The sequence below is a fragment of the Tenrec ecaudatus genome, chromosome 4 (assembly GCF_050624435.1).
Source record: "Tenrec ecaudatus isolate mTenEca1 chromosome 4, mTenEca1.hap1, whole genome shotgun sequence".
Lineage (NCBI taxonomy): Eukaryota > Metazoa > Chordata > Mammalia > Afrosoricida > Tenrecidae > Tenrec > Tenrec ecaudatus.
The window spans coordinates 158,654,136-158,668,377 of record NC_134533.1 but is presented as its reverse complement, the minus strand read 5'-3'; the positions used below and the strand labels follow the sequence as shown (position 1 = coordinate 158,668,377).

Below are 14,242 nucleotides of genomic sequence, written 5' to 3'. Positions count from 1 at the left end.
TGGATGATCCCTCCACCTGGCGCGCTGTAATAAGCTGGGTCAGTTTTCTATCAAAATAAGAACGTATGGAGGCACGCTCCAGTGCGCTTGTGCCGACGGACATTAGCTGGCGGACAGCACGCAACTGAAGGATGGAAAATCGAGAGAATGTGGCTGCTAGAGCCAGGGTAGGCCGGAGACTCAGGAGCAGGCTGGAGATAGTAGCCCAAGACTCAAAACAGGCCGGAGCCCTGAAGACCAGAGACCCGTACGCAGGCCGGGGTCCGGAGCAGAGCGCTTGTCTTCTCCTGGCTGTGGTTACTGAGCTGAGCCAGCCTCTGAGGACATCCGCAGCAAGGGGCTCCATCTGTGGGCTGGTCCTAATATCCCCTTCCACCCCCAAACTTCAGAATTATAGCCCTGAGGGTAGGGGAAAGGGGGGGGGCACGACCTGCTAGCAAGGGTGACTACTTAACCCCACTCAAGGGGAGTGAATATCGGAATGGTGTGTGAAAGGAGATTGTGGATGGAGTAAGTTTTGGCATGCCTGCATGCATAAATAAAGACATTTATTTTCAAATTTTTTATTTTTTTATTCCTGGGGCGGGGGTGAGGGTGGGGGAGGAAGGGGTTAAGGGGAGCTGATGTCAAGGAGGACAAGAAGAAAGTGTTTTGAAACCCATCGTGGTATAGTGTACAATATTGCTTGATGTGACGGAACTAAGAGCTCCCTATTAAAAAAAAATGCTGCTGCTTATTTGGTAATGAAATAATGTTTTCTAAAACAATAATCCCAGTACATACTGGTTTATATGAAAAGAATATCCAGGAAAAACAATGTACAAACATTCTGCGTTAAACTTTCATTTGCGTTTTCAAATAGTTTTGCCGAATATATTTTTGTTCTGCTGAACATTATGGCTTAAGGTCTTTATATGTTTTTCTCACATATACCGTAGTTGTCAAATATCTTACAGATATTCTGGAAGGCATCCTTTTTAATGAAATCACATAATTGTTACTGCTATCACTCTTACAAAAGATGAAGTATAATGGTAAATACTGAAAAGTGGAGCATGTTATAATTTGTGTTGTCAACTTCAAAAGCATATCCTTTTCAAACCTGTGAACCTTACACATATTATTGTTACTAATTTATTGCTGTTTTGTGCATACATTTAGTTTTTAAAATGGATGCCAGACTCTGTATTAGCCAAGATAAACTTCCCACTAATTTCTTTATTTATTTCACCCATCCCCCAACTATTGGGCTTTAATATGGGATTAAATCTGATTTAAAGATTCATTTCTATGAAAGTAATTGAGAAAGGGTCAGAATATATGGGTGTAATAAAATTATTTTAAACAGTGAAGCAACTTTGAATATTTGAGGATGGATTTCTATTTTTCTTGACGCCCATTCCAATTCTTGAATCACATTACTATACGATAGCAAAAGGAATTTTTGTTCATTTTATTCATACTTGGATTGATTTATATAGTACTTGATAATTTATAAAATGCTTTACAGATATCTTATTCAAACAACAATTATACTGGGAGACATACAGAAAAATAATCATGTTTATAATGCCATGTTTTTATAGGTTCTGTTTGTCAAGTACTTGCTATATAATGTTATATGTGTATATGTATGTTATATGTACATGCATTGTATATACATATGCACACATATATAGACACATCACATACAACTCCCTGTCATCGAGTCAGTCCTGAGTCATTGTGACCCTATAGGGCAGAGTAGACCTGCCCCTGTGCATTTCTGAGGCAGACAGTCTTATCTTGGTCCTGTGGAGTGGCTGGTGGGTTTAAATTGCTGATCTTTTCATTAGTAGCCCAACATGTTAACTACTATGCCACTAGGGCACCCACATTTGACATAAGTTATCATTTCCCCATTTTACAGATAGGGAAATTAATGTTTAAAGTTAAGCTACTTAAATCATATGGTGGCAGGTGGTGACCTCATATCCCAATCTGGTTAGCCCCAAACCCATCTTGTCAAGGAAAGTAACTATGTGCTAGGACCTGCAGACACAGAGCCTCTGCATTACACTTGCATTCAGAGCAGTAAGCAACTGACTATAGAACAGAGGGGCAGAGAAATATAAACACAAAGTCACTATAAAACTGAAGTCACTCTATTTGAATAAGTACCTATATACATAAAGGTATTTTGTATGTAACATGCTAACAAACATCCATTTTCTCTGTCTTTTAGTACGAAGAACTGGAATACACCACTTATATTTGATCTCAAAGAGGGAACTGTTAGCCTAATTCTGCAGGCAGAAAGGTAGTTGTTTATTATACTTGACTGTTCAATTTGGGGTTAAAATAATTGTAAGCCACTTTTTAAGATGTGTCCTACACAAAATGCTGTATCAGTCATTTGAAGTCAATCTAGTCTACTCTTAATAGTTTTTAAGGAAAATGAAAGAATAATAAAAAGCTCTTAAGTCAGTAGTTTTGAAACTCGTTACTCTCAGAACTTCCTCACATTCTTGAAACACCGAGGGTTGTTTGTGTCCTTTATATACATACATATGTGTATATACATGTTATATGATTACTATATACAAAAACATGCCTATGTATATATACCCACATATACCGATAGCTTCTGTTTAGAAATTTAAACTAAAGATTTAAAATATTTTTACCGTTTTAAAATGGTTAAAATAAACTCATTACAAACATTAGCATTATGAAAAGAGAATGAAAGTGAAACAGGTAAATAACAATAAAATGGTTTGGACTTATACTGCCCATCTGTCAGAATTTGGCACTGTGGTGGCTTACGTGTTGCTAGAAGTTATTCCACTTGCATTTCAAATACCAGCAGTGTCACCATGGAGTGAGTGAGCTTCCAGACTGTGGTAGACGAGGAGAAAGGCCTGGCTGTATGCATCTGGAAATTAGCCAGGAAGATTCTCTGTAGAGCAACAGAACATTGTTTAGTAACCCTGCCGTACTCTCTAAGTTGGAAGACACTCAGAGTGTACAGTGGCTGTAACAATGGACTCAAGCCTACTAACAATTGTGGAGGTGGCATAGGACCAGGCAATGATTCATTTTGTTATTGTGAGGTTGTCATGAGTTAGAGCCAAGCTGAATGAAATTAACAAGTTGTGAGCTGACATCCCACTATTTTCTATTCTGTCCAGTCCTGTTTTGTTTTTAAATATTGGTTGAAGCTCATTGATTTCATGAGCCACTACTGAAACGTGGTCAGAAGTTTGAAAAATCATATTCTCTGCCAAGCCCTTCAATGTACGCAGGCCTAAGAAACTCCAAACAAATTAACTGGATTAAACTAGGGAGAATTATTATTCACGAGCCCTCACTTTTCCGTGAAAACTGTGCATAGTTGACAAGAACAGTGACACCCTACCAAATCAAAGGTCACACTTAGAAAACTACAACCCAATAAAACCTGGAATGAAGTATGAAAATATAATTGGCAGTTATCTAAAATAGCCTCCCCTAAAACCTTTGCACTGAAACCATCTATTTTATCCCTCATCCCCTTACTCACCACTGAGGCAGCTCTTAATAGTGTTATTATCAGGGTTCCTAGCCCACAGCCTTTTATAAATAGTAAGCCAAAGAAGGAATGGTGCTGGTGGGCTGTTAGAGGCTGGCACAATGACAGGAAGAAAAGCGACTGCCTGGCAAGAGAGTATCGAGAAAACTGAAAGCACAAAACCGTGTAGCTGAGTAGTGTAATTATTCTGATGCACAAACAGATTCTCTTGCGTATCCAAGCTGTCAGTTAAACAGCTGCTGAAGAGGATACTCATCATACTGATGACCTTGAGTGATCAAAAAATGTTACGTCAAATGCTGTGTTATCTGTCTAATGAAACTGAAATATATGACTCTACACTTTTTAAACAGAAAAACTTTTTTTTGTTATTCAGAAGATGAGATATCAGTCATCTAAAACACCCTATCTGAAATCCATTTTCTTGAGCAGTTCCAAGTAAATTTATTTACTTATAAATATATTTATTGAATATGCTCTTAGTAGAGGCGCACATCAATGGCATAAATGATTAGGTAAAAATATTTTACTAAGTGCCTCTGTCACTGGTATTATATATAAATTTAGAGATGCCAGGTGTTTACTCAGTGAGTTTCAAAGTGTATTTAGGAACAAAAATGCTTTGAGTATTGAGATAAAGAAAGAAAATATAATCATTTGATATATCACTTTGTATAAGGAGTAGCAAATACACGGGGGTTTCAAGCAGTTATGGTAAAATGGAACCCAAAGAAAATGGAATTATTTTAAATGAGTATTTTGAAGCCCTCACATACTGTTTTCCTCCCTAGTAGTTCCTTTCAGAAGTCAATTGGGTAGTTTAATTAGGCGAGTTCATGAATGGCACAAGGGACCCTGGTGGGGTAGTGGTTATGTGTTGTGCTGCCAACCAGCAAGGTCACACTTCAAAACTAGCAGCACTCCCCAAGAAAAAGACGAGGCTTTCTACTCCCCATAAGAGTTATAGTCTTGGAAACTCACAGGGACAGTTCACTATGAGTCCAATTGACTCAATGGCAGTGAGTCTGGTTTTTGAGCTTATGGGTGGTACAAATGATTACGAATGTTGATAATGGAAAGATTGGAGGTTCAGTTTCACCTAGAGATGCCTTGAAAGATAGGTTGTCGACATACTTCTGAAAAGCCAGCTGTTAAGCATCTTATGGAACACGGTTCTATTCTGACAAACATGGCAATGCTATGAGTTGGAATCCATTGATAGCAACTGGCTTAGCTGGTTATTTAACTGAAGGATTTGATTTTTACTAGAGACAACTAGTTGTCATTAATAACGATTTGTACCAGTCAGGGCTCACTTAAATAAACTACCCAAATGATACCTCAAGCATTAATTTAATTGAAGTGTATATATGTGAGGCATTCATATATTCATGTTCTTCTGTATTTATTTATTTCCTACTCATCTCCATAACAAGAAAGAACAATGAGCAGTTCTAAAGCAAGGCATCTGTCTTTTCTTCTTTCCATATTGCTTGAATTAGAAAAATAATATCAATTTCAAAGGAAAAAACAATAAAATATTTATATTTTGACTTGGTAAAAAATTAACTACATAGAACCCTATGCCTTGATTAGAGCTGTCAGCACAGCAGATGAACCTGAATCGTTGCTGTAAAAAACTGTGCCAGTTTTTAAATAGGAGTACGTTTACCGAGTAGCACCGTATGCGTTTAACGTGAGAAGCACCTCATTTTAATAAATGCTCCCTCTGATCCTGGTCCTCATTTTTAGAGTTATTTCATGTATTTTTGGATTTTAAACAATGTTTAATCTTTAATTATAGAATATGGGTTACTATTCCATGAACAAATATCACCAGGTGCTGAGACCAATGAATTGTAAATAATAAAATCTTCAGATTGCCTTTGTAAAACCCAGAAAACAAACCAAAGGAACCAATATTGACTTTTAGCTCTTTATACTTTCATCTATTATACATCTATGTAATTAATATCTAAATTATAAGATTTAGATTTTTTTGCATAGAATAGACTAGTGTCTAACATTAAAAATAGTAATACAGTCCATTCCTTTAGGCAATTTATTTTCATTTTTAAATTATTTTAGACATTTTCTTCTTGTGGATGGTGGTGGTATCTATGTATATTCTTATGAAGGACGCTTTATTTCTTCTCCAAAATTTCCTGGGATGAGAACAGATATTCTGAATGCACAGACCGTGTCTCTGAGTAATGATACCATAGCCATAAAAGATAAAGCTGATGAAAAAAGTGAGTACATTCTAATAATTTCCCATGTGAATATTTTACAAATTTCAATGAAAACTATTAAAAATATAAAATTATTGTAAGTTAACTTTTATTTTCTCATCCATGAATATGTTAAACTTAGATGAAAGAATTATGCCTACTAATTTGTTCTAAACATGAATTAATTAGAAAATTTAAATGGTCATACTATGCCAAATTGACAGAACAAATAGGTATTGTTACAACACTAAAGCTCAGGAATAAGGAATAAATATAGACTTAGTAGCTATTTGAATTCAAGATTGTAGGTGTTAAAAATGTATGATACTTTAAAAATTTATTGGTCAATTTTCATATTCCCTTTTCTTCATTTGATAATGCAGTAAACATGGTTTCATTGTACTGTTTTATTTATACTATCTATATTTTACATTAATATCTTAAGTTGATGAAGTAGAAGAGACTAAGGAATAGTTCTACTTTCTAATGAAATATAGATGATATTGCATTTATCAGTACATATAAGTATGTTGACCATTGTCGGGTTTTCTAGCACACTTTATTAAAGCATTGCTGTACCACTGCCCCAGCTTTAGAGAATTTTGGACTTTCCGTTGCGGCACCTCTCATACAAGTTAGGAGGAGATGGGACGCTCTCAAACAGAGCCATTCCATCTCTTCATGCCTTATGCCTGCTGTGAGAGAAGACACTGATAATTGTTTGTTTTAGTAGCCCTCCTCTCTAAGAAACAGGAATAAAGGATAAAATAAAACATTATTCAGTTAGTAGACAAATTTATGATGGTTATGGAATTGCTAATAATAACCATTTGGAAGGTAAATTTTTATGTTTTATAATCTAAAATTTGAAAACCCCAGTGATTGCCATGGATTATATATATATATATATATATATATATATATATATATATATAATACACATATACATACATACATACACATATCATTTATAAGGGGCTCGTACAATTTTTATCACAGTCCATACATACATCCATTGTGTGCCATCAAAATTCTCAAAACGTTTCCTTTTCACTTGAGCCCTTGATATCAGCTCATTTTCTCCCTCCCTCCCTACCCCACATTCCCTCATGAACCCTTGATAATTTATAAATTATTATTTTGTCATGTCTTACACTGCCTGATGTCTCCCTTCACCCACTTTTCTGTTGTCCATCCCCCAGGGAGGAGGTTGTATGTAGATCCTTGCAATTTCCCCCCTTTTCGACCCCACCTTTCCTCCACCCTCCAGGTATCGCCACTCTCACCACTGGTCCTGAAGGGATCATCCGTCCTGGATTCCCTGTGTTTCCAGTGCCTATCTGTACCAGTGTACATCCTCTGGTCTAGCCAGATTTGTAAGGTAGAATTGGGAGCATGATAGTTGGGGGGAGGAAGCATTTAAGAACTAGAGGAAAGTTACCCTGTACCCTGACTGGCTCGTTTTTTCTCCACGACCATTTTGTAAGGGGGTGTCCAGTTGCCTACAGATGGGCTTTGGGCCTCCACTCTGCACTCACCCTCATTTACAGTGATATAATTTTTTGTTCTTTGATGCCTGATACCTGATCCCTTCGACACCTCGTGGTCACAAGGCTGGTGTGCTTCTTCCATGTGGAACCTGCTGCTTCTGAGCTAGATAGCCACTTGTTTATCTTCAAGCCTTTAAGATCACATCCGCTATATCTTTTGATAGCCGGGCACCATCAGCTTTCTTCACCACATTTGCTTATGCGCACATTTGTCTTCAGTGATCCTATTGGGAAGTTGGGCACCCACTGATATGATTTTTTGATCTTTGATGCCTGAGGATTGTCTATATTTTTATTGTTTAATCACATATTTTAGATAGAGACTTTAATAAAGTATACCTGCTTCCAACTGAAGGTACCTTATGGTCAAGATTCCTGAATGTCTAGGTGTGGGCAAGCAGGGGTTAAGTGGGCATTTCCTTATATTTAGCCAAACTCTTTTAGCAGCCTGCTCCTTACTTGTTCTTTCTGCCAATTCCTGTTAGATAGTAACACTGAAATATAAGTTAACCATCACATAGACCACATCTACTACAGTTGTGTAAAGAAGTAGATAAGTTCATCCATATAGAATTTTATTATAAAGGTTATTAATTTGTCTAGCTATGAACATAACTGAATTTAGCCACACACAAAGCACTTTTTTATTACACGGAGCCCAAAAGTTTCACATTTTTTTTCCATCTATACCAAAAATACCAAAGCCATTGCTGTTGAGTTCATTCTGATGCACAGTGACACCAGAATGCCGAGCAAAACTATTCCTTACTGTTCCCAAGGCTATAAATCTTTACAGGAGTAGACTGCCTCTTCTTTTTTCCAAGGAGTGGGTGGTAGATTCAAACTGCCAACTTTGTCGTTAGCAGTCCAACACTTAATCTGCTGAAGCACCAGGACTCTTAAAAATTGTTAGATTCTTTCTTTTTCATTTCTCAGCATTCTTAGCAACTTGATTTCCTTCATGAATAATAGACAGTGACCTCAAATTTAACACCCTATGTTTTACTAAAACCTAGAAATCAATGTAGAAAGAGTGTGATCCTCTATAATTTAAATATTATGTTATGTATATTTTAACCCTTTATCATCTGTATTGTAAATTGTTACATTTACATTCCACTTTTGTCTTTTTGTTTTTATAACTTTTGGGGAGTCTGTTCAGTTATGTAAAATTACTCCATTTAGAATGAGTTTTGAGCTAGAATAATTTGGGAATTAGAAAAGAGAACCATCAAAATATTCCAATAGTCTTTTGAAAAGAGAAAGCAATGTCTCTGAGACTGGGAGAAACCTTTGGTAAGATGGCAGACAAGCAGGGCAGAGACAGCATTTTTTCCAGGATCCTTTAATACAGTATCTCTGTCATTTTCACAACTTTACCTCCTCCGTTGCATCATGGGAAGGTTGGGGTTGGAAATCGTGACCTAGGATGATCACTGTTTAGAGCAGTGGTTCTCAACCTTCCTAATGCTTGACCCTTTAATACAGGTCCTCATGTCATGGTGACCGCGCAACCATCACATTATTGTTGTTGCTACTTCATCACTGTAATTTTGCTGCTGTTATGAATTGGGGGACCCCTGTGAAAGGTTCACTCGACCCCAAAGGGGTCATGACCCACAGGTTGAGAACCGCTGGTTTAGATAGTGGTTGATATCGTGAAAGTCGAGAAAGCTGGGGAGTATTGTGAAAAGGTGAACAGGATCAAGACTTCTGGAACAATCACATGTTAAAGGACCACCCTATAAGGAGGGACTAACCAAGGAGAACGAGGGATGGCCCAAGATAGGAAGAAAGCATTGGTGTAATGTGCAACCCAAATAAGAGTTTAGTAAGAGGTATTCAGTGTTGCTTGCAAGGTCAAATTGAAAACTATCTCTTAGGTGAAAACTAAATCAATATTCTTTTATTTGGCAACATATGAGTGACCCAAGCATGAACGCCTGCGTCCCTGCAGTGAGGTGGAAAAGCCCGTTTTTAGCCGTTGAAGAGTGGCTGTAGTGAGTATTATTTCAGGAAGTTTAGAATGAAGGAGAAGCAAAGCATTAATAATGATTTTGTTGAGACTCGTGCTTGGTAGAGTAGAAAGTCAGCACAAAAGAGGAAGGTTCCCCTCAAGGAGCTGGATTGCCACAGTGCTTGCCACAATGGGCTGAGACATGACAATTGGGAGGATGACCTGGACCAGTCAGTTTCCCTCTGCTGTACATGGGGTCTCTGAATCAGAACCACCTCAGTGGCACCTAACAACAGCATGTGTTGGGTAAGTGCTGATGCTGTTGGGTAAGTGTTGGACTGCTAGCCACAAGATCAGTGGATCAAATCCACCAGTGTCCCCACTGGACAAGGCTGAGGATCTTTACTCCCATAAAGATTTACAGCATGAGAAACCCTATCTAGGGTCAATATGAGCTGGAATTGACTTGATGATTATGGGTTGTATTTTTGGGGACGTGAATGTGTGTTTCTGTGTGTTTTAATGATGACTTCAATATGTTTATATGTTGAGAAGAATGAACTCAAAAAGGAATGTTTAAAGATACAGAAGAAAGTAGACATAGTTCGTAGAATATCTTAGAGGAAACAGGGCAAAGTAGAAGGATAATGCACAGGTAATGGACAGAGTGGGGTGTCGTGAGGTGGTTTGGCTAACAGATACTCCCTCGCCTGAGTATATGAGATGAGGATCGGGGATATTATAAGTTAATTTGGTGTTAAATTGAACTGTCACATCAAAAGTTTTTTTTTTACATTTTATTAGGGGCTCATACAACTCTTATCACAATCCATACATAGACATACATCAATTGTATAAAGCACATCCATACATTCTTTGCCTTCATCATTTTCAAAGCATTTGCTCTCCACTTAAGCTTTTTGCATCAGGTCCTCTTTTTTTTCCCCTCCCTCCCCGCTCCCGCCTCCCTCATGAGCCCTTGATAATTTATAGATTGTTATTTTGTCATATCTTGCCCTATCCGTAGTCTCCGTTCCCCCCCTTCTCTGCCGTCCATCTCCCAGGGAGGAAGTCACATGTGGATCCTTGTAATCAGTTCCCCGTTTTCAACCCACTCACCCTCTACTCTCCCAGTATCGCCCCTCACACCCTTGGTCCTGAAGGTATCATCCACCCTGGATTCCCTGTGCCTCCAGCCCCCATATGCACCAGTGTACAACCTCTGCCCTATCCAGTCCTGCAAGGTAGAATTTGGATCATGGTAGTTGGGGGGAGGAAGCATCCAGGATCTGGGGGAAAGCTGTGTTCTTCATTGGTACTACCTCGCACCCTGACTGACCCATCTCCTCTCCTAAACCCCTCTGTGAGGGGATCTCCAGTGGCCGACAAATGGGCTTTGGGTCTCCACTCTGCACTTCCCCCTCTTCATTCACTATGGTATATATATATATATATATATATATATATATATATATATATATATATATCACACACCAAAAGTTTTTATGGACTAAAAATATTCTTTTATATTGATGTCATTTTAACTAGTGTTTCATATCTCTTTGGTGACTACCAAGCAAATAGTTTATCTGTCTTATAATCAACTTTTGATTATCTATGAGAAAATAATTAATAATGAAATATTTGTTTCACTTTAATATGGGAGCTTATTTCCCAGCTACCATTTTGGACAAGAAATCACTGGTAATAGTTCTCACAAAGAAAATACTTCAGAAGTAATTCTAAACATAATACAGTTGTTAAAATAACCATTTTGTAGATTGCATTCTCATTCGTGTGTATCTTTTTGCCTAGACTCACAAATTTAGATTTGCTGGATGTCTTAGTGCTGCCATAACAGAAATCCCACAAGTGGGTGCCTTTCTCAAACAGAAGTCTATTCTTCTTATGGCTGAATTCAAGGCACCAGCTCTAGTGGAAGGATTTCTCTATTGCCTGTAGGGGAAGTTCCTTGTCACCTTTCAATGTCTCTTCCTTCCCTCCTCAGTGATCTTCATGTGCTATGCACCCCTCTTCTCCCCTCTCTGCTTTCTTGCTTTAGCTGCTTTTTTATGTCTTAAAAGAGATAGACTTAACATGCACCCTATATGAATACTGTCATCCACTTAACAAAGAAAGCCCCTCCCAAAATGGGATATATAACCACAGGTATAAGGTTTAGGATATTTGGGGTTGGGGACACAACTCAATCAGTAGCACTGGAAATATGGAGAAGGATGTTTTAGAATCTCTCCCTGAGGGGTTCAGGGAAATTCTTAGACTGAGACTCAATTACCCTGAGTGTTTGTGACAAAATGCATTCTCTAAAGACTTTCCAAGCTTGGATACAAACATTTTGATATTCTAGAACTATGAGTTGAAGACTCTATCAAGGTCATGTGTAATATAATACTAATGCCTTATGGAGATTCTCAGTTGTTGGTAATATATATTGACAGGGAGCTGAAGAGCACATAATACATTGCCTATCTGTTTAGTAAGCACTCAGCACATTTTTTGTCTGTGTAATATGATTGTCTTTGATGTTATATTGATTGAAAACAGAGTAATCAAAATAACAAATCACATCATGATTCATAAATCACCTTAAGCCTTTTGAGTACTAACACTATACTATTAATAACAATTTAAATTAAGGAACATATTAAAAATTGGTTCATAAGCAATGTGGCCTGGCCCCATGAATAAATATGAATTTGATGCTGCTAATCTTATGTGTTGAAGGATACTTGGTGATTCAGAGAGTTAACTAATTTCTTATGAGCACTCTGATAATTTCATTGAAAATTACCAATAAAATTATACTATAGCTAATTCATTAATGTTGTTCCCGCCCCAAGTTATCTTCCTGTTTGAAGCATCAACTGGGAAACCATTGGGTGATGGAAAACTTCTTTCTCATAAGGTAATGGATATAAAGTATTTCTATTATGAATAACTACTACTTATTTACTTTTAAAAGAGGAATATTTTCATTTTAAAGGGAAAACAGCAATTAGCTATAGATTTTAAATGGGTGTGCATTCTACATGAAGTATTTTACCTAAAAACATTACAATTAAAGACAAAGCTCTGGGTAAGGTCTGTGATAATCCATTCCCACCGAGTTGATTCCAATGCATAGCAGCCCTATAGGATCGAGTAGAGCTATCACATAGGATTTCCAAGTCTGTAAATCTGTAGCAGCCCTATAGGATCGAGTAGAGCTATCACATAGGATTTCCAAGTCTGTACATCTGTAGCAGCCCTATAGGACTGAGTAGAGTTTTCACATAGGATTTCCAAGTCTGTAAATCTATAGCAGCCCTATAGGATTGAGTAGAGCCATCACATAGGATTTCCAAGTCTGTAAATCTATAGCAGGCCTATAGGACTGAGTAGAGCTTTCACATAGGATTTCCAAGTCTGTAAATCTATAGCAGCCCTATAGGATCGAGTAGAGCCATCACATAGGATTTCCAAGTCTGTAAATCTATAGCTGCCCTATAGGACTGAGTAGAGCTTTCACATAGGATTTCCAAGTCTGTAAATCTATAGCAGCCCTATAGGATCGAGTAGAGCCATCACATAGGATTTCCAAGTCTGTAAATCTATAGCCGCCCTATAGGATTGAGTAGAGCCATCACATAGGATTTCCAAGTCTGTAAATCTATAGCTGCCCTATAGGACTGAGTAGAGCTTTCACATAGGATTTCCAAGTCTGTAAATCTATAGCAGCCCTATAGGATTGAGTAGAGCTTTCACATAGGATTTCCAAGTCTGTAAATCTATAAGGATGCAAACTGCCTGTGGAGTTGCTGATGGATTAGAACCATGGATCTTTGCATTGTCAGTCAACTGCTTAATCACTGTGCCACTGTGGCTTTTGTAAGGTCTGTCATCAAACGAAGCCTAGCCCACTGCCACTGAGTTGATTCAAACTTATACTGACCCTCAGAAAATGAAAATATGTTTATGCTTCTTAAATGTCTTGAGTTGAAGGGAGTCCTGGTGGTGTAGTAGTTACATGTTGGGCTAGGAAACCGCAGCCACTGCACAGGACAAAGATGAGGCTCTAGTCCCCTTAAAGAGTTACTACATTCTCGAAATCTAGAGGCAGTTCATCCCTGTCCCCCAGGGCCGATATGAGTCAGAATTGGCTGAGTGCATTTTAAAAGTTAGCTTGTTCTTAAACAGCATTTCCGTTCGGTTTTAAGATTATTGTTAAATTAGAAAAAAAATTTCCCCTAGAGAAGTATAACTTTGGTTTGGGAATTGTTTATTGATTTCTGATTTTTAGCTTTAAAGTAAACTTAGAGCCAAAAGATGTTTTTAGTATTACTGTTTGTTTCTAATCCAGTGTCACTCTAAATTGTATTTTTTTTCTTTTTGTAACTATCGTTTTACATTTGAATAATAGGAATACAGTTCAGATCTTCCCCAAAGAACGACAGAGCCAATTCTAAAGCTTAAGCCTATTTTTAATTAAGCGGGTATTAATTACTATAGGGCAAAGGAGAAGGTTCTAATGGACAAAGAGCTGCTTCTATGACCCCTTGCAAAGGAGAGGAATAGGACAGAAGTGCGGACAAGTGCGGGACGAGGGAAAGGGGGACAAGAGGGAAAGGGGAGAGCCCTGATAGAGGAAGATGGAACGTGGGGGGGCTCTCCACTGTGTACATAGGCGCTAATGTTATTCTTCTTCTCTGACTTGGGGTTTCTTAGGTGGGAGAACCCTATCTAAGGCGAATGGTGTTTGTTTAAAAACATTCTGGGTACTTTTGATGGTGCTGATAAGCAGTTCTTTATGGTGAAGATCCATTTCTCTGAAAGGATTTTATTTTGAAAATGTGCATAGTTATATTTCATGCATCCTTGATATGTGTAGAAGATTTGTTTCTCTCTTAAAGTAAAAGTTTTGGCATGTACCCAGGGCAGATGTATTTTTTTTAAT

The 14,242-nt window shown here is 37.8% G+C and overlaps 1 protein-coding gene across 3 annotated transcripts in view; it reads left to right on the top strand.

The window, feature by feature from the left end:
• The window catches only part of IFT80 (intraflagellar transport 80), a 166,862-nt gene that overhangs the window by 109,433 nt on the left and 43,187 nt on the right, over window positions 1–14,242 (top strand). For all 3 annotated transcript variants that reach the window (XM_075546978.1, XM_075546977.1, XM_075546980.1), the window contains exons 11-13: window positions 2,225–2,299; window positions 5,639–5,802; window positions 12,150–12,214. In XM_075546978.1, the coding sequence (XP_075403093.1) occupies window positions 2,225–2,299; window positions 5,639–5,802; window positions 12,150–12,214 (304 nt within the window). The remainder of the gene's footprint in view (window positions 1–2,224; window positions 2,300–5,638; window positions 5,803–12,149; window positions 12,215–14,242) is intronic.